Source organism: Macrobrachium rosenbergii, chromosome 1 (assembly GCF_040412425.1).
Source record: "Macrobrachium rosenbergii isolate ZJJX-2024 chromosome 1, ASM4041242v1, whole genome shotgun sequence".
Lineage (NCBI taxonomy): Eukaryota > Metazoa > Arthropoda > Malacostraca > Decapoda > Palaemonidae > Macrobrachium > Macrobrachium rosenbergii.
The window spans coordinates 19,032,426-19,054,098 of NC_089741.1; the positions used below are offsets into that span (position 1 = coordinate 19,032,426).

Below are 21,673 nucleotides of genomic sequence, written 5' to 3' on the forward strand. Positions count from 1 at the left end.
AAGACTTCTTTATCTCAAACTTTCCATGTGTATTGATCAATTTAAAGGGATGCTGGAGAATCCATCTACTCATCAAGGGAGTTTGGAGGGAATCAATCTATTTATCAGTCTCTCTCTCTCTCTCTCTCTCTCTCTCTCTCTCTCTCTCTCTCTCTCTCTCTCTCTCTCTGTCTCACTCTCTCTCTCTGTCTCTCTCTCCCTCTCTCTCTATCTATCTATCTATGTAGGTGTAAAGGAATAGGACCGTTTATTTTCCCAATCTCACCGCCTGTCAATGTCAGAAATCCAAACAGGCTCGGCTTCTGAATAAAGCAAAAGTCCTTCATTTTTTCCCCCGGCGTCTGAAAAGAAGGGGGAAAAAGGTGACATTTCGCTATAAATCCAAAGTTTCTCCTCGAAATGGACGTAATTCTTTCGATTCAAGGAAGCTGTTCCTTCCGTCGGGAAAATATTGTCAAAACTGTTTTTCATCTGCCTCGCTTTTTACTTACTTTTTATGGCCCCGTTCAAAAGTAACGTTGGAGTTATGAATTTCCCTCTGGAAAAATGTCTGCGCAGTGTGATATTTTTCTCCCAAATTTATTTTTAACTGCTTTTCTTCACAGGTGTGCATTGTGCTCTGCAAATATCCTTGTGTCATTTTCCGGACGTTTGGTCTCTCCAGTTAGAATTTATGCTCATTATGAATATCATTAATGAAAGAATTATAGAAAAAATCTAACATATAGTACATAAACAAAAAGCAAACACAAAATTAACGAAATCAATCAACATAAAACAGCTGCTTTGGTTGAAGGGTTAATTATAAAAAAAAGGTAAAGGAAAGTATGAGTGGAGAAAAGTAAGCATGAAGTGTCATAGGAAATCAGTGCAAGCCGTAAGATCAATGAAACAGAAAACAGAAACAACGAAGATCATCTGCAAGCGAACAAGGGATTGGCACTGAGAATGAAAAGGCCCAAACCAAATACAAAAAGATCTCAGGAGATCTACAGTGACTTATCGAAGAGAACTGCAAAAGAAGTTTACCGAAGAAGCCTCCTTTAAAGGTTTGCCAAAGACGTGTTTCAAAGAGTTGCACAAGGTACCTACTGAAGAGAATTAACGCAGAGAACTCCAAATGAGATGTCCAAGAAAAGACTTGCGGAGAAAATCTTTAGAGGAGACTTACCGAAGAGACATTCCAAAGGGACTGAGGACACAAATATTACACAGAACAGAGGCTAAGATATACCCAGCCTACTTCCCCCAAGTGAAAAAGGCCAAACATTGCGATCAACTAACAAACCAAGAACACAAAACTATTGAATACAGTCGAGGTCTTATATTAAAAACTGTGCACTTGAATTAGGAATCACATGAACAGAAATAGACATCTTTTTTTCCGGCCGAGAGTTTTAGCTTAACCTCGCCTCAACTCAGTTAATAAGGTTTGAATCTTCTCACTGGACGTTGGGGCCTATCCAAAAAGTGTAAGAAATCGACATGATAAGCCGTTATTGCGATTATTACACATACACACACATACAAACATATATAATATATATATATATATATATATATATATATAAATATATATATATATATATATATATATATATATATATATATATATATATATATATATATATATATATATATATATATATATATATATATATATATAAAAGAATCACGAAAATATGGAACTTGATGAATATATCAATAAAGACAAAATCCACAAAGGAAAGAGAAACAATGGAGTGCTGCAAGGCCATTTGACTTCTAGTCCTTAACTTAGCGGACTGAAGAAATATAAAAATAAGTTTACAATGAAAGCTCATATAAATGACAAATGAGGATTACAAAGGAAAAAATATGTGTCTGGAATCCAGCACAGTTGAAGAATTAGTAGAACTGCCGAAACAGGGTTAAATATTTAAGAGGTTTTACAAAGGATAAGGCTCAACCGGACAGAAGCAGGGACAGGAAAATTAAAAGATTATACAAAAAAGGTGACTGACCACCAAAAACGTTATAAAAGTACAACTCAATACTTCTCTTTTTTTTTTTTGTAAACAATGACAAGTTTTGCAAGGTGAACATTTCAAAAAAAATATATTAAACATACGAATACATAGAAAACATATATATAAGGTAACTAATCTGTAATGAAGTCAGTGATTTTATCTTTTAGGTCATTCTTGAACATTTTACTAATACAGGGGTACAAATAGTACAGGCCAGGGCTAAGATTAAAATTACAACTGAAAGTAACCTGTATAATAGCAGAATCTAAAAGATTTCATGAAGAAAATCCTTTCGATCTGGCAATCACTGAACTTTCAGTCCAGTTTATCCTGTGAGAGTTTTCACTTAAATGAATAAATATAGCACTGGATGTATGCCTAGTTTTGACAGAATACTTACGTTGTTTAATACTTACATCTAAATCCTTGCTAGATTGACCAATATAAAAAGAGGGGCAGTCCAAACATGGAATTTTATATATTATGTTGTTGCTTTCTTTAGGGCTATTCTTTTTATTAACATTGCTTTTTGTGGGTTATGATAGGAAAAAACGAGGTTTACATTAAATGATTTTAATAACGATTTTATGTTTTAAAAACCACTAAAATAGGGCAATTTAAGAATGTTCTTAGGGGCTTCTTTCTCCATGTTACTTTCACTACAAAACTTTTTGTGGGCTTTTTTATACAAAATATTTAGTACATGTGAAGGATAACATAAATCTGTCCATATTTTTCTTATGTATTCGATTTCTTGATCCAAATACTGGGGACTGACAATGTTCAAAGCTCGTAAAAACATAGAGGGAAAAATTTATATTTTGATATTAAGGTGATGGCCTGAATAAAAATGGGCATAAGTTAAGTTGAATTTGCATTGAAATGGTTTTCTGTGTATTAAAACATCTAAGAAAGGGAAGCAATTCCGTATCCAAATTTGAGAGGAGTGGGGTAAAGGGTTGCCCATTGTCATACCAAATATTTGTTGGTAAAATTCACCATTAAATATAAACTTATAATCACAAATATTATTTCACTCGCTAGGTTGTGTATTTGTGATTGTAAGTTTATATTCAATGGTGAATTTTGCCAACAAATATTTGATATGGCAATAGGCAACCCTTTATCCCCACTCTTCTCAAACTTGAATATGGAATTCTTTGAAAAACGATATTTACCTAATATCATTTATACTCCTTTAAAGTGGTATAGATATGTTGACGATTTCCTAGCCGTTTTGCCTGCTGGGATTGATGTAGATGATTTACGCTCTTATTTGAATAACCAGGTACCATCCATTAAGTTTACTTTAGAATTAGAAAAAGACAATTGGCTCCCTTTCTTAGATGTTTTAATACATAGAGAACCATTTCAATGTAAGTTCAGTATTTATAGGAAACCAACCAAACACCAACTTTTGTCCATTTTTATTCAGGCCATCACCTCAGTATCAAAATGCTAATTTTTTCTTCTATGTTTTTACGAGCTTTGAGCATTGTCAGTTCCAGTATTTGGATCAAGAAATCGAATACATATGAAAAATAGGGACAGATTCATGTTATCCTTCACATATACTAGATATTTGTTGTAATAAAGCCCACAAAAAATTTATAGTGAAAGTAACATGGAGAAAGAAACCCCTAAGAACATTCTTAAATTGCCTTATTTTAGTGGTTTTGAAAACATAAACTCATTGTTAAAATCTTTTAATGTAAACCTCGTTTTTCCTATCATAACACGCTAAAAGGAATGTTAATAAAAAATAGCCCTAAAGAAATCAACAATATTGTAAAATTCCATGTTTGGACTGCCCCTCTTTTATATTGGCCAATCTAGCAAGGATTTAGATGTATGTGTTAAACAACGTAAGTATTCTGTTAAAACTGGGCAAACATCCAGTGCTATATCCATTCATTTAAGTGAAAAATCTCACAGGATACAGTGGACTTAAAGTTCAGTGATTGCCAGATCGAAAGATTTCTCATCACAAGATCTTTTAGAATCTGCTATTATACAGCTTACTTTCAGTTGTAATTTTAATCTTAGCCCTGGCATGTACTATTTGGACCCCTTTATTAATAAAATTTCAAGAATGACCTAGAAAATAAAATCACTGACTTAATTACAAATTAGTTACCTTATACTGTATATATTTTCTATGTATTCGTATGTTTATTTTTTTTTTCTGTAAAAATGTTCACCTTGCAAAAATATTTATTGTTTACCAGATAAAAAGAGAATTATTGAGTTGTACTTTTATAACATTTTTTGGTGGTCAATCACCTTGTTTGTAAAATTTTTTAATTTTCCTGTCTGAATGGTTGAGCCGAATCCTTTGTAAAACCTCCTAAATATTTAACCCAGTTTTGGTAGTTCTACTGATTCTTCAACTGCGTTGGATTCTAGATACATATTTCTTCCTTTGTAAACCTCATCTGTCATTTATATGAGCTTTCTTTGTAAACTTATTTTTATATTTCTTCAGTCCGCTAAGTAAAGGACTAGAAGTCAAAAGGCCTTGCAGCAATCCACTGTTTCTCTTTCCTTTGTGGATTTTGTCTTTATATATGTAATATATATATATATATGTATATATATATATATATATATATATATATATATACACATATATATATATATATATATATATATATATATACATATACATATATATATATATATATATATATATATATATATATATATATATATATATATATATATATAAATATATATCTGTAAAATATTTGCCGTTATAACAAAATCCCATCTAATAAAGGTTGCCCATAAAAATACTACTGTTTCCCTCAACGGAAAAGATGAGGAAAACAGTAGTTTCCGCAACACAACGCTGGAAAATAAATCCTCTTTCGTATATCTATAGACAACCTTATTATATATAATATATAATATATATATATATATGTATATATATAAATGTATAAATAAATATACATATATGCAGTATATATATATGTATATATATATATATATACATATATATATATATACATATATATATATATATACATACATACATACATACATACATACATACAAACACTTGTATAGAGAGAGAGAGAGAGAGAGAGAGAGAGAGAGAGAGAGAGAGAGAGAGAGAAAGAGAGAGAGAGAGAGAGAGGAACGACAAATGACAAATAATGTCAAATAACAAAAGAAAAAGAATTAATATCATTAAAAAAAAGTCAATGCGGAAAGTAACTGCGATATACTACCTCATAAAACCAGGATCTACATCGAAACACCGACAATTACCAGAACGCGAGACTGCCACGAAGGCAACCGACGGTACACACAGCGCGTGAATGAAATCAAACTCATCATTCTCCATCGCAATGGCATCAATTTCAGCCAACGCCAATTCACGCAACGCGGTGCTTGTATATTCGCAGCATAATATTTGAAAGCGGATTCCCAATCCGGTCCGGCATTCGCGCGATGCAATAAAAGCCGCGTTGCTGGTTCATTGCGTGCGCATAAACATAAATGTGTTGGCTGGCTTCAATGCGCGCCGAGTTATGGACGGCGGGAGGAAATTCATCATTGATTTCAACTGACAATGGTAAATTTTACCACGAATAACTGAATTTTTTTTCCAGGGATTTTCTTCTTTCTTGCTGTTATTCTTCTGTGGAGAGATAGATGCAACGTAAAGCCAAAGTTCCTTATTTAGGAAATTATTAAAGAAGTGAATCACGAATTTCTACTTTGCAAAAGGAAGTTAAAAGAAATCGCAAACAAAATAGACACAAATATGAAAGGTGAAGATGGGAAAGGAAAAACACATTTATTAAGGCATAAGATACAAACCTGTAACACTTCTATGAACCGTGACCAATATTCTCATTTGAATGTTAAATATGTAATGCAGGTGAAACATTGGTTATACCACACACAATTACATTTAAAGAAGTGAGAAACTGGTGGATTTTTCGTGGGCGATATCGTAATCTGCTATTAGTCGGAAACTGCAAAAAAAAAAAAAAAAAAAAAAATGTTATCACAGACCGTAGGGTACTATTGCGAGCGGCAGCAGTTAAAAATAAGGTCAAAAGCCTACACGTGAAATTAAGCAATGATGGGTCTGGCCAGTACTTGGATGGTGGCCACCAAAGAATTTATGACACCTGAGACATACAAGAATCTGTGACAAAAACTGACACTTGCGACAGATCTTAAAAGATTTTTTCTGACGGGCAGCGGGTCACAATGAGGCGTCCATAAGAGAGGCAGAGAGAGTGGGAGACGAATTAGACGTGTTTGTTTTTAGTTTTTTGTAACTGAAAACTATTGAGATGGCTTTTTGCCTGTCCGTCCGCCCTCAGATCTTGAAAAACTACTGAGGCTAAAGGGCTGCTAATTGGTATGTTGATCATCCACCCTCCAATTATCAAACATACCAAACTGCAGCCCTCTAGCCTCAGTAGTTTTTATTTTATTTAAGGTTAAATTTAGCAATAATCGTGCGTCTGGCACCGCTATCGGTACCAATAACACAGGCCACCACCGGGCTGTGGCTGAAGTTTCATGGGCCGCGGCTGAGAGTTTCATACAGCATTATCCGCTGTATAGAAAACTCGATTGCGCTGAAGAAACCTCGGCGCATTTTTACTTGTTTTATTTGAACTAAGAAAAAACAAATCTACGAAAGACTTTCTTTCGAAATCCTCCTTTAAAGATGTCTACTCAGACCTAAGACTTTTCCCAGAATTGCCAGCTAATCATTTACATCAAGTAACGGCATTGAAAAATCCTGTTTGTTTAATTTTTGCAATATTGACTTAAGCACTGAGAACCTCACTGATTTCCAGAACACCCAAATACAATCCTTTTTAGCCTGCCAACACAGAGACGGATTTCCATGTATTTTGCAAAGTAAACATTCGTGTTTGTTTGTTTAATAGAACACGCACGTATTGATATGAAATTATTTACATTTCACTGAAAAATACATTAGCTACAGTAAACAATGCAACAAGCCTTGATACCTTCAATAGTCCATTATGTTCAGCAGGCGAGGGGAGAGAGAGAGAGAGAGAGTTTATAGTCTCCGCATACAGTTCCTATATACTCGTATGTGAATGTACACATGTAAGTGTGTGTGTATGTATGTATGTGTGTATGTATGTATGTATATATATATATATATATATATATATATATATATATATATATATATATATATATATATATATATATATATTGTCACGATGCGTACCAAGTACCTGGTTATTACATAACTAATCTCAAAATTCAAAAATTTACCTCACTTCAGCCAGATACCTGAACTCTCATAACAATAGGAATTACGACTAAGTGCTCTAAAGGTAACAGTGACCCCTTAAAAAGATCATTAATCACATGAAAAAATCAAACTAAATTTATCAAGACTAGCGTGAGGTATCCACTATTAAACAAGAAATATATACAAGAACAAAAGGGAATCACTGCATCACACAACTTTAACTGTTTCCGTGGTCTTAATTCACTGTAGCAAAACTAAAAGAACAAAACATGTTTATCACTTTGCCTTATGCACACACAATTAATCCTATTCAATGGTGGTCAATAAATGAAACACTGTTTTTCTAAAATATTAAATACAAAAATTTATTTTTAAATTCAAAACTTATAGTTAGAATTCACAATCTGAAAAATTTACTATTACTTGAAAATAACACAAAACTTAATTAATTCTTGAATTAAATAATGAAACAAAGCTAATTCACAAAACTTTATCAGGAATTTATATTAATCAAACAAAATTTAAACTATCAAGAATCACTCAAGATTTGAAAAGAAAATCTTAATAAATGAAATTAAATCAAGTATGCAATGTTATATTACCCAGAAATATTTAAAATGCTACGTAAATAAATGTTACATCACAAACATAAAAAAATGTGAAAATATGAAGAGAGTGCAAACACAAGAACACACACTATTCCACAAAAGATTTATCAATAATAATTTCACTAAGGCAAAATTTCCCCAACTTATTATACCGTCATATTAATAAGTAAAATTTACGTTACCTGACAGAAGTTTGTGAAAATTTTTGTAAAATCACTTGTTGCAGCTGCTTTTCCACAAAACACACTTTTAACAAGGCACTGTTACACTTTTCCTACCCTCAAATATAAAAAAAGATAAGACTAACACCAGTGACCACAATATTCTACGTTAATTAATAACTTCTCTCTTTGAAGAAAGAGAGAGAGAGAGAGAGAGAGAGAGAGAGAGAGAGAGAGAGAGAGAGAGAGAGAGAGAGAGAGAGTGAACCAGGAAGGTTGATCTCAAGAATAAGAATGAAACAGATTTCAGAATTCCAGTAGCACATGAAACAATTACTTGACGTCATTAAGGCATTTTGGTTACGAGATACCAAAAGAGAAATTTCTAGAAGGAAGGTGACGTCACTCCCAGCTAAAGTTAAGTATACTTTAGTTTTACCAGACCGCTGAGCTGATTAACAGCTCTCCTAGGGCTGGCCCGAAGGATTAGACTTATTTTACGTGGCTAAGAACCAATTGATCACTCCCAGCAAAACGTTTTAAATGCAGTCTTACAAAACATGACGTTACTGATCAGGACATGTATTCTTTCTCTCAAAGTGGCGTACATGATTCGAACAATGCGAAATCACTCGTCTTATTCTCGTACGGGACAAATCTTTTACGGAAACCCCTACACGATCGAAACATACTGCAATCGGCTAATTATGATTGACGTGTTTTATAAACAAGATGAAAAACTAAGTTGACTTCCTGAATGAATCGGCAACTGTTATTCCAAACTGCCATCGAGCAACTCAAAACAAAGCGCTCTCTCTTATCTCAACCGATGACAACTAAGTGAAACAAGTCTTCGCTGAACACACACGTGTTCATATACTACGTTGCTATTAAAATTGTTTTATCAATTCTAAATTACGCTACTAAGTTATTTAAATCATTAGTTCCTTTGAGATCTGATGCCAAACTAAATAGGACACTTCAATAATCACTATCAGTACACATAACAAATGATAAATAAAAGAGTAAATATATCAAAACATCGCATGATGTACATATTACAAGGCAACATCATGAACATACATATATATATATATATATATATATATATATATATATATACAAATATATATATATATATATATATATATATATATATATATATATATATATATATATATATATATATATATATATATATATATATATATATGAGTCAATTAGCAAAGTGAGTGGCGCAGAGTTTAGCATATTTGCTAGGGTCGTGGATCGCTCCCAGCCCACAGACTACAGCTTACCCAGTTATAAATGGGCACCATCGTATCTTGGAGTCAAGTGTAGTTGCTTGGGTTTAGCAACCTTAAACATGTAAGATATATATATATATATATATATATATATATATATATATATATATATATAGAGAGAGAGAGAGAGAGAGAGAGAGAGAGAGAGAGAGAGAGAGAACATGCTTCTTCTATCCCTAGCTCCTGAAGATAAAATGAGAAATTTTCTTAAACACCAAGAAAAAGTTAAGTAAACCTTAGTTTAACTAGACCACTGAGCTGATTAACAGCTCTCCTAGGGCTGGCCCGAAGGATTAGATTTATTTTACGTGGCTGAGAACCAACTGGTTACCTAGCAACGCGACCTACAGCTTATTGTGGAATCCGAACCACATTATAACGAGAAATGAGTTTCTATCACCAGAAATAAATTCCTCTAATTCTTCATTGGCCGGTCGGAGAATCGAACGTGGGCCCAGCAGAGTGCTAGCTCAGAACGATACCCACCCATCCAATGAGGAACTCCAACATCAAGGAGGTCTGAGAACCAAAGTTGCAAGTCTCAAGAGCATTTCCGTTATCATTCCAAAATTTCCTTAAGATGGGAAGGTCTGCGCACAGCGCAACTTCCCCCAACTGTTGGGTGCAACTTGCAACTAATTGTCTTTGCGAACTGACGCTGAATATCGAACTAGACCTTTTCCAAATCACTCTCCAGCAATGAGTGTGTGCAAATACATAAACAAAAACATACGTCAATGGATAAGCAAATGACATTTTTTAATGAATGCTGTCACGTCAGGCCGTAATATCATATCGACCAGTCATTAATCCAAGTATGCTACGTTTTCTAAATCTACATTAAGAGAACCTTCCTTTAATGGAATTATAGACACATATCTGTACAAAGCTTTCTTTAATACTGTATAATATTAATCAATACAAAATGTTATCGTTTCAAATAATCCTAATAAGATTTTAAGTTGAATTTCTCTGAATGAATCAAGTTGGTTCAATGCTACTCGAGAAAGAATTCTGGAAAGAACAGACGACACAGGGGGAAAAGAAGAAAGCTAATTGATACGAAAAACTGATTAAACGAGTAATCGAGAGAGCCGATGTAGAAAGATGTTTACAAAGAGTCTGGAAGTTAAAGTTCATACAAAAATAACATTCTGAACGGTACCCATGAAAAGGTGTCATAATTATGAAGGAAACCGAAAATAGCCAAACCCGATGATATCGAGGATTAGCGGTCAAAGCCATTACATTTATATTTTATATACTGTATATGTATATATATATATATATATATATATATATATATATATATATATATATATATATATATATATATATATATATATATATATATATATATATACATACATACACGAGTCTTATTTATACTCACAAATATTAAGCCACAAATATCACTTAATATAAAATCTTCTTTACCTAGGGAATAACTTACACCAAAGGATAAGTAAATCTAGCCCGGCAGGATTCAAACCAGCGTGTTTTGGTTTATACTGTTTGTAGTGATTAGACATACGACTATTATTCTTGGCTTGGCTGTAATTTATTCACACGGTAAAGTGAATACGTTATCATGTGACTTTACAGATGTACATATATACTTATATATATAATTACCCTTATATTTTTACATGCTGCTGTGGTGTCAGACCACATCAACCATATCCGACTGAAGGCAGGAATCGATCACGTGGGACTAGGTGCAGGATACGACGGCATAAACAGGTAAGTTAAAATGAATATTTTATGACCTCTCTACCTCTTTCTCTCTCATGATGTTTTCACTGTCAGTAGCAGGAAACTGATGGGAAGTCTTCAATTTAACCATTTGTATTAATCTCTCTCTCTCTCTCTCTCTCTCTCTCTCTCTCTCTCTCTCTCTCTCTCTCTCTCTCTCTCTCTCTCTATATATATATATATATATATACTCGTATATCGTATTTCAAACATCATTATCAGGTAAGTAGGAATAGGGCTTAAGTCATGCCTCTCCATCTCTCGTTCTCATTCTATCGATGGCGGTTGCAACGTTATAAACATATACTCAATAAAAGTTTTCACTCTCTCTCTCTCTCTCTAACGGATGGAACGTTATGAACCGGTATGCAATTAAATGCTTTTATTACTAATTCTCTCTCTCTCTCTCTCTCTCTCTCTCTCTCTCTCTCTCTCTCTCTCTCTCTCTCTCTCGTTGAGCATGGCTTCCTATTTTGGACAATCATCCAATTTTATACCTGAGCATGGAATTAAATTTCTAAAACTACATCAGTTTTAAACAATTAAACGCGATATAGCTTTGTAACTGGCAATGCTATTTGCGAACATTATTCGCTCGCTCAATAACAAAAGCTGTACTGTTTAATTGAATTCTATTTTTATAATCGCACGCTAACACTTATTAATTGATGATTAGTTCCTCGCATTCGTCCTTTGATGCCTACGGTGCCAATCATTGCTGCTGTTATTTCTTTATCATTATTATTATTACTGAGTATTCTTTTTATATTGCAGTTCATTTCTTTTCCTTTTGATAATGACAACAACACTAATAACATAACATGATCATTAATATTATTTAAACTTGCGGCTGTTATCAATGTGAATACTTTTGATATTACATTTGTTCAGCATCTAATTTGTTTCAATTATTGACATATCTTTTAAGTGATTATGAGTAAACCTTTCACCATTTTGGTAATGGTCTCCAGTCCTTGAAATTAATGCTATTAATTTCTTCTCTGTAAGTCATTTTTCAAAGGAAATAATTAAGACAACATATAGCCCAAACTTTTGGTATTCCCACCAAAGGAGACCGAGATGGCATATTCTTTTAATTAAAAATTTCTCTGTTATGTCAATATCAGATCATTTTCAAACGGACAGATTTTCTGATAGATAGATTACAAAAATTATATGACACCCATTTTGCAATCGCTCCTTTGGGACATTTTAAAACTGCCAACTGCTGTGATGAGTTGGCACCCTGGAAAGGTTTAATTTCTGATTCATCTAAAAGTCATTTCTGCAGCTGAATGTCTATTTATCCGGTAGTTTTCAAGCCTTAATGCTGAACACATCAAAATGTTATTTAAGATCACTGGCCTTTCCAAAACACCGACCAAGAACTTGCCAAAATATGAAAAATCACGCATGGGTTCACGGAATTTGAAGAGGCAGACAAATGACAATTTTGATTTATGTCCGTTCTGATCGAAGTGGAATGTCGTGTTACACTGATCAAACTGTGTTGACTTCTGTCTTCGAGGGGAACAAGCCGTGCCACCCTCAAATAACTGAGGCCACTATGTAAGGCTGGGTTAGGCAGACTGCTCGTATTCACAAGGCCTTTGGTTTGAACCAGGACCGCTGCACACCAGTCAGTCCATCCAGCTATGAATACGAGTACCAGTGTCAAAACTAGTTTCCAGAAACTGTATGGTCCTATAGCCATGTCTCGAAAGCCTTACTTAGAACCGGAGGGCTTTCCTAACTTCTGGCGCCACCCCACCTAAAAAGTTGCAAAAGCATGTGGAATATAATACTTGTATGTATAAACACACACACACACACACACAAACACACACACACACACACACACACACACACATATATATATATATATATATATATATATATATATATATATATATATATATATAAAATGAGAGAGAGAGAGAGAGAGAGAGGCTCGTGGTAAAAGTACCAGTTCATCCTGGGAGGCTTATGGAAAAGATATGCTCATATGGGAAACCCATAATATCGGCGGAAAGAGGCCAAATTCTTGTGGGAATAGGAAGGTCCAATAGCCAACTGTTGCTTCTCATCGAGTTATTCTCGGGTTACTGGAAGTCGTATTTGACTTGAAATCGATTCGGAGGAGAGGAGCTAAGCGAATGACTCCCGTCATCCAGATGTGCAAATATGTGAATGTGGGGTTTTTTTTTTTTTTTTTTTTTTTTTTTTTGAAGAGGTGGGTGGGAGGAAGCTGTTTGTTAAGGAGGGGTCGAATTTAGTGCCTAAAAATACGATAGGAATTTTTTTAATTTTTGTTTTATAAGTGGGGGCCCGTTGTAAGGGGAGGGTCGAATTTTGTGCCTAAAAATACAAGAAAAGAAGCGTTTTCAGTTTTTTTGTAAGGGGGTGGTTGTTAGGGGAGGGTCGAATTTTGTGCCTAAAAAAATACAAGAAAAGTTTTTGAGTTTTCAGAGAATGACACGCTGTCGAATGAAATGTATATTCAGTCAGAAAAACTGACAAATTTACTGAAAAAGGGCCCAAACCAGGTGACACTGTAAAAAATGTAGAAGTAATAAAATATGTCTTAGGCGTATTTCTTAGTCCACTTCGAATAGCTGCCCCGTTTTTGTAGTTTATGTCCAGCTAAAAAATTTAACGCCTTGCCAAAGAGTACTCTCCAAAGATATGAAAATTTTTTATTTTAATGTTGCAATAAAGATAAATATGAAATTCAAGCAATCTTTAGAACTATTTTCGAACCGAACATAAATCACTTTATGCCAAAAAAATGCATTATATGGCAAAGAGAAATTTATCATAAAAAAACTTCTAATTCTCGATTAGCTAAAAGTTTGCGAGTATGGTAAAAAAAAGTAATCTCCAGAAATTCACTTGGAATTTAGAGGCACATTTTCCAATGATTGGTTTCCTTGAAGAAACCAATAAAGAAACCGAACAGTCTCAAAGAATTGATGAAAACTTCACGAAGGCGTTTTCCCATTAACGTATGTCCATTTTTTTATTTTCTGTCTCTTGCAGGACTCCGGCGGGGCTGGAGGACGTCTCCAAGTACCCGGAACTTTTCGCAGAACTCCTAAAAGATCCTTCCTGGACCATTAAAGATCTGAAGAAACTGGCAGGACTTAATTTACTTCGAGTCTTCTCAAGAGTCCAAGAGGTAACTATCCCCAGATTCACTTTCTCCAGTGTCATTCTTTATACTTGATCGTTGCTTCTGATGCTGCTGCTGCTAACACTAGTAGCATAAAATCATTACTACTTTTACTACTACTGCTATTACTGCTGTTACTACTGAGACATATGATCATTGCTACTACGACTACTAATATAAAATTATTACTAATATGACTGCTACTACCACTGTGTTGTCACTACTTGCATTTATAAACACTATTACTACTACTCCCACCATTTCCACTGTCGGCAGTACCTCCACAACTACTACCCTTTTATGAAGTTCAAGGTGAACAAAACGTAAACCGTGGCTTATTTTTTAAGGAATATCTTATTAACTTGGGGCATAATAAAAGCACACTTACCAATGCATAATTTGTCTTTGAAAACGATAGATTTTTGTCAACGTTATCTATCATAACCTTAAGAGTCACATGATTTCGAATAATATGGTTAAACGAAAGAGACACGTGTTGTAAAAAGCTTTTCTTACTGAATGCACAGTTATAAGACACCGTGGTTACTATCAAGTCTGTTTTTTGGAGCTGACGGTAAATATTCACAGCCGATATCATTATTTTGCTTCCGATTGGCCGATACATTTAAATTGCAACCCATGGATTATACTAAATAATACACATACCTGTAAATCACGTAGAGGAAGAATCAGTCCATTGAATTTGGAATCAAATGCCTCTGATTCTGTCTTCTGTCAATTCACAAAATCACCTGTAAAACGAAAACGAAGATGAATAAAATGGACAAGCAATTGCTTTTTTTTTTTTACGAAAAAATGTATCAAAACCCTGTTACTATACTTCTTAAAATCCCAGTCTCTCTTTTTTTCGTCGTATTCACGTCTGCTTTACCTCAAAATTGCGCGGAAATATTGAAAACTACTGAAAGCTATCTTTAACACAGTCTTCAGCTAAAACTGAAATTAAGAAATCTGTCTTTGACTACATACCTTGCAACTACTGAAGGCATGAAAGCTATCTTTAAATATTCTCTCTCTCTGCAAATATTTAAGGTACAAAGGCTATCTTTAGCCATTTTTTTAAACATATATCGAATGTATGAAAGCAACCTCCACCACCGACAAAGGTTGCAACAGACCCAGTGCTGTTATTCCCACAACGCTCAAAATAAAAGCGACCCCTATTAGTTTGTAAAGTGTTTGAACTCGTGCAATCCCCGTGTCTCCAATGTATTGCATTTTGAAATGCGGGAGGAAGGTCGAGAGCTATTTTGATACCGGAGGCGTTCGTTCCTCTGAGGTCACGTCGATATGATCAAGGCTTCCTTTGAATTTTGGAATAATTGCATTTGCTCTCTGTTATGGAGACCTGTCAACTGGGACGAGGTGTGGACGTTCGCATTAAGGCTGTCGCAACGGGGAAGGTTTTGCACAATGTTCTCCGTATTCAGATACACAGCTAGTTTTTTTTTTATCAGAAAAAATTTACTGACCAATTTAGAGAGAAATAAACAGGTAAAGTATAATTTGTGCCGTCCCTCTTCTTGTGTATTTAGACGAACAAATAAGCTATACTTCTATTTCTCATTACTCTTACAGAGCGTCACGAAACAGCTAATCAAAACTATGTTAAATGTACGTTTTCCTACCACAGATTATCAATAACTGCTAAAAAAGAACACAGTTTAGTTAAGCTTCATTGCATAAATAAACAACTGTTATTTTCAGAAGAGAAAAAATCACAGATGGTTAATCTGAATTTCCTTCCGAAATTATTATTATAATATTGTTTCTGTAAACGAACGACTTCCTCAGATCGTTGTTGCGGACGACTAATTTTCATTGATTGTCTCTGGGGACGCTCATGTCGCTGCACATGGTAAATTCTCATTGATCTTTTACAGTGGACGACTAGGTAAACTTTTTATTGATCTTTTTCTCTGGACTACTAAGTAAACTTTCATTGATATTTTTCTGCGGACGACTAAGTAAACTTTCATTGACCTTTTTCTGTGAACGACTAATTTTCCCCTATACTTTTCACATATAACATATTTTCTCTGGTCTTTACCGTAGATGACCAGCTCCCAGTGATGTTTTTTGACGTTACATTGCTCATCAGTCATTTATACACACCAATTTTCGTTCAACATTTCCGTAAACTGCAAATGTTTATTTAACGTTTCTAAAGCTGACAAGTTTCACTGATTGTTTCTGTAGCCTTCTAACAATCACCAATGGTTTCTGTAGCCTTATAACAATCACCAATGGTTTCTGTAGCCTTCTAACAATCACCAATCGTTTCTGTAGCCTTCTAACAATCACCAATCGTTTCTGTAGCCTTCTAACAATCACCAATGGTTTCTGTAGCCTTATAACAATCACCAATGGTTTCTGTAGCCTTCTAACAATCACCAATCGTTTCTGTAGCCTTCTAACAATCACCAATCGTTTCTGTAGCCTTCTAACAATCACCAACAATTTCTGTAGCCTTCTAACAATCACCAAACGTTTCTGTAGCCTTCTAACAATCACCAATCGTTTCTGTAGCCTTCTAACAATCACCAATCGTTTCTGTCGCCTTCTAACAATCATCAATCGTTTCTGTCGCCTTCTATCACCAATCGTTTCTGTCGCCTTCTAACAATCACCAATCATACCAATCGTTTCTGTCGCCTTCTAACAATCATCAGTCGTTTCTGTAGCTTTCTAACAATCACCAATCGTTTCTGTCGCCTTCTATCACCAATCGTTTCTGTCGCCTTCTAACAATCACCAATCGTTTCTGTAGCCTTCTAACAATCACCAATCGTTTCTGTAGCCTTCTAACAATCACCTATCGTTTCTGTAGCATTCTAACAATCACCAACCGTTTTTGTAGCCTTCTAACAATCACAACTCGTTTCTGTAGCCTTAACAATCACCAATCGTTTTGTAGCCTTCTAGCAACCACCACTCGTTTCTTTAGACTACTAATTTTCACCAGTTGAAGAAAATACTGTTATGAGATTTATGACAACCTTTCCTCTATGATCAATACCACGTCTCAGATCACATCAGACGTCAGCTGATTTTCGTAATCCTGAAATTCTCAACACGTCAGTCGGCATTCAGTAGTGTAGTCTTTTAAAGGATCTGAATCCATTGTATTCTGAACTTCTCACCTGTGAATTGTCATTTCATCTGTTCTTATTTTCTTTCTCCATGAGAATTTAAATTCCACTGACAGTCCCTAACGTCGAAGCGGCATGTATCTTATCAGTATTAAACCAAACTTTGTGTGTGTGTGTGTGTGAGAGAGAGAGAGAGAGAGAGAGAGAGAGAGAGAGAGAGAGAGAGAGAGAGAGAGAGAGAGAGAGGGGCAAACTCACTAATTTCCAATAACAATACAGAAGTTGATGATCCCTAAGTGCCACTACATACCCATTTCCAAATCTTGTCTTAAGAAGTCAAAAGATAAACCTAAAATAAATAATGTGGTTTACTTTTCAGTGTCTCAGTAGTCACTTCAAGTTATCAAGTAAATATTTTAATTAGAAATCACTAATTATAAGGAGAATCTTTTTATGTAATATGACCTTCATACGTAGCCAATTACATAAATAGCATAAATATATACATAAAGCAATCGCTGCAAATAAGTACCAGGTTTTCCTAAACATCACAGGTACTTAAAAAAAAAATTACCTAATATTTCTAAGCATAGGAATAATTACTTCAATATTAATTACCTGATTCTGTTTCACGCAAGGCGGCCCCTCCATTTAGGTTGAGGTATAATTCTAGGTATTCTTAATAAAAGGCAGTCAACAATCAAATACGAGATTTTCCTAAATATTAGGTAGTTAATGCGCCTTAACTAAAGTTTTATACAACGACAGCGCTGTCACTGTAGTTAAAACCCTGATTTTTGTAGCCAAAGCCAGGAACTTTGTTAGGGTAAAGTTGAAGAAGTTGGGCAGCTGAGTGGGAAACTTTCAACAGAACATAAGCATCTGTTCAAGAGCGTCAATTGGTCACTGTTACATCTCTCGTTTCAAGTACTAGCTTCCTAAAGATAAGTCAGTCACTAATGTCAATTATACGCTTTTCTAACATCAAGATTCGTTTTTTGCAGATTCGAAACATGCTGGAGGACGAGACGCCCTCGGAGGAGATCATACCCATCCACGACATCGACGCCAAGTGGCCCTGCAGGTACAAGTTCGCCAGCCTCGAGGACGCCCCTCGAACCTGACGGGTTTCGTGAGGGCGAGGACGACGAATCACAAGACACTTTACTTGCTACAGGAGATTCATTAAATCCATCGAATGTTCATACTTTTCGATCTGCTTACGTGACCACTGAAGTGAACATCTCAAAGGAATTTGAGTTTAGTATAACTGGAATTGGAATTTAGAATTTAGGCCAAAGGCCAAGTACTGGGGCCTATGAGGTCATTCTGCTCTGAAAGGGAAATTGACATAAGGTTTGAAAGGTGTAGCAGGAGGAAACCCTCATAGCTGCACTATGAAACAAATGTTAGAGAGGGTGGAAAGTCAGATGGAAGAAAGAACATATGAACAGAAGTACAGTCAAAGCAATGAAAGAGGTTGCAGCTAGGTACCACGGGGACGCTGCAAAGAATCTTAAGTAATGTCTACAGTGCACTATGTGAAGTAAACTGACGGCACTAACGCCCTAAGGAGGGTTTAGCGTAATACTTAATTAAATGTGAGGTAACAAAAAGCTTCACGAGAGATTTGTCAGTTGTTTGATGAAATGACAAATTAGTGAGAGGTTACATGATATGGGAGATTAGTATGATGTTAAATGACATGGGAAACCAGTTCATTTTTAAAATATGAGTCATGGGGATATTTCATGCAATGAGATATTAGTAAGATGTTTCGTGAAATGGGAAACTGATATTTCATGACATGTGAGATAAATGGGATTCATGAAATGGGAGATTAGTCAGATGTGTCATGAAATATGAGATGGGTTTGATGTTTCATGAAAAAGATCATTTTGATATAATATCAAGAAACCGGATGGGGACGAAAACATGTACCCTCTCTGCGGCGGCAACTGGTTACCGAAGAAGCAATTTATCACGGCATGTGCAGACTACCGTTTCTTCACACTTAAAATTGAAAATGAAATTGAATTCCAAAAGTATTCGGAAATAGATAAGAGCTCAACATACAACCCGGTAAAGTCTGAAGAAAATCAACCTCTTAAAAGGGAACATAAGCTCATGAAACGTTTCGGTGGGTTGCACCATAATAAAGTTTAAAAAAGCGTGAGTTGATGTGTGTGTTGATCTATTTCGATAATGTTGCCACAATAAAGTGCATCTGAGAAGCAGTCTTACGCATCTTACAAAAGAAAAGTCTAGTGGGATTACTGTCATTACCATTATTGGAAGGAAAAATGGCCATTACAGATCCAGATAGTCCAAAACTAAATCCAAAGTTATAACTTACAAAATATTTCAGTAAAAAAAAAAAATGATGCTTCATTAAGCAACAGGAGACAGGGAAGTTCTGAACTTGTAAACTGAATAAATTTCAAGGACTTAAAGCTTGTAAAGCTACTGAGTTTAGATAAGTATTAATTTATAAAAAAAATCATCCCACTGAAATGCCAGCATATTTTGCGACTAATTCCAATTGTCCTAAAGAAGTTCTAATTTGTGCATAAACTGAATCCAAAGAAGCTGAAAATGATCGGACAACTTACATCAGAAATGTCCAACTCAAACTTCGGCCCAAAGAAGCGCGAACTCGAGAAACACCTGAAATAAAGCACTTCAAAGTCCTCGACCAACTCGGTTTCCAGATCGGAGATCTCGTCGACTAATCATAAAGAAGCATATCCTTCTTTTGAAGAGACAAATCTCTTGTGTGTACATGTTTGTAAAGTTTGATACTTGCAGTTAGTTATCCTGAAACCCCAGAATCCTTAGAAATAAAAAAAAGGCAGTTTAAGGTCTCAGAAGAGATTTATTTATTATGCCATTTAATTTTTACACAATAAGACCAGGCAAAACATTACCTTTCTGTCTTATAAAACCTGTTGATGTTGAGGTATGACGAAAACACAAACTTGTCATGCCGGTTAACGTTTTTGTAAGAATAAAAATGCTCCACTTTTTATACCAACTATTAAATCTGATCATTGTAGCCTTCGTTATACATAATAATAAGATTAAGTATAACATACATATATATATATATATATATGTATATATATACATACACACATTATATATATATATATATATATATATATATATATATATATATATATATATATATATATATATATATATATATATATATATATATATATATATATATATATATATATGCCTCATTATATTGTGGACATACTCTATGCCCGCTCTACCTGTTAACTTTACGGGTCTTCCTGAGACTCCTTGTTGCTAACACTGGACTCATAATGTCTGTTGCAAATTTCTATACACTAATTATGCGGCTGTACTCATACCCATTATCATATGTTCATTTGCCAACAGATTCATAGGTGAGTACAAAAAATTACATTCAAAATAAGGAGGCAAATAGAAATGGTTTTTTAATTCATAATATTGGCACTAGGTTGGCACTTGTAGTGGCACTTTTTCAGTCTGTGCATTTGTATGATTTGTATTTAAGATTCTTTAAAATGTTAAATGTATTACACGCACGTCATCGAATTTAATGATGTATTAGACCGATTCCTTTTTGAAATAAAAATTTTTTCGTCTCCTGAATTTATTACCCTTATTCGCTTAATATGTTTGAAAAAATAGTGAAACATCTGTACCAAAATACATTATTATTATTATTATTATTATTATTATTATTATTATTATTATTATTATTATTATTATTATTTTTTTTTATCTTTTTTTTTGGTCTATCACAGTCATCCTATTCGACTGGGTGGTTTTTATAGTGTGGGGTTCCGGGTTGCACCCTGCCTCCTTAGGAGTCCATCACTTTTCTCACTATGTGCGCTGTTTCTAGTACCACACTCTTTTGCATGAGTCCAGGAACTACTCCGGCATCTAGTTTTTCCAGATTCCTTTTCAGTGATCTTGGGATCATGCCTAGTGTTCCTATGATTATGGGTACAATTTCCACTGGCATATCCCATATCCTTCTAATTTCGATTTTCAGGTCTTGATACTCATCAATTTTTTCTCCTTCTTTCTCATCTACTCTGGTGTCCCATGGTATTGCCACATCAATGAGTGATACTTTTTTCTTGATTTTGCCAATCAACATCACGTCTGGTCTATTGGCATGCATCACCCTATCTGTTCTGATACCATAGTCCCAGAGGATCTTTGCCTGATCATTTTCTATCACTCCCTCAGGTTGGTGTTCGTACCACTTACTACT

The 21,673-nt window shown here is 34.6% G+C and overlaps 1 protein-coding gene and 1 long non-coding RNA gene across 2 annotated transcripts in view; one reads left to right on the forward strand and one right to left on the reverse strand.

Moving 5' to 3' along the window:
- LOC136839250 (dipeptidase 1-like) overlaps positions 1–19,411 on the forward strand; it is a 148,803-nt gene extending 129,392 nt beyond the window's left edge. The window contains exons 9-11 of the mRNA XM_067105061.1: positions 11,019–11,094; positions 14,146–14,284; positions 18,396–19,411. Of these exons, the coding sequence (XP_066961162.1) occupies positions 11,019–11,094; positions 14,146–14,284; positions 18,396–18,515 (335 nt within the window). The 3' untranslated portion in view covers positions 18,516–19,411. The remainder of the gene's footprint in view (positions 1–11,018; positions 11,095–14,145; positions 14,285–18,395) is intronic.
- The window catches only part of LOC136839422 (uncharacterized), a 486,213-nt gene that overhangs the window by 256,912 nt on the left and 207,628 nt on the right, over positions 1–21,673 (reverse strand). The window contains exon 3 of the long non-coding RNA XR_010853346.1: positions 14,945–15,030. This is a non-coding gene — a long non-coding RNA (uncharacterized lncRNA). The remainder of the gene's footprint in view (positions 1–14,944; positions 15,031–21,673) is intronic.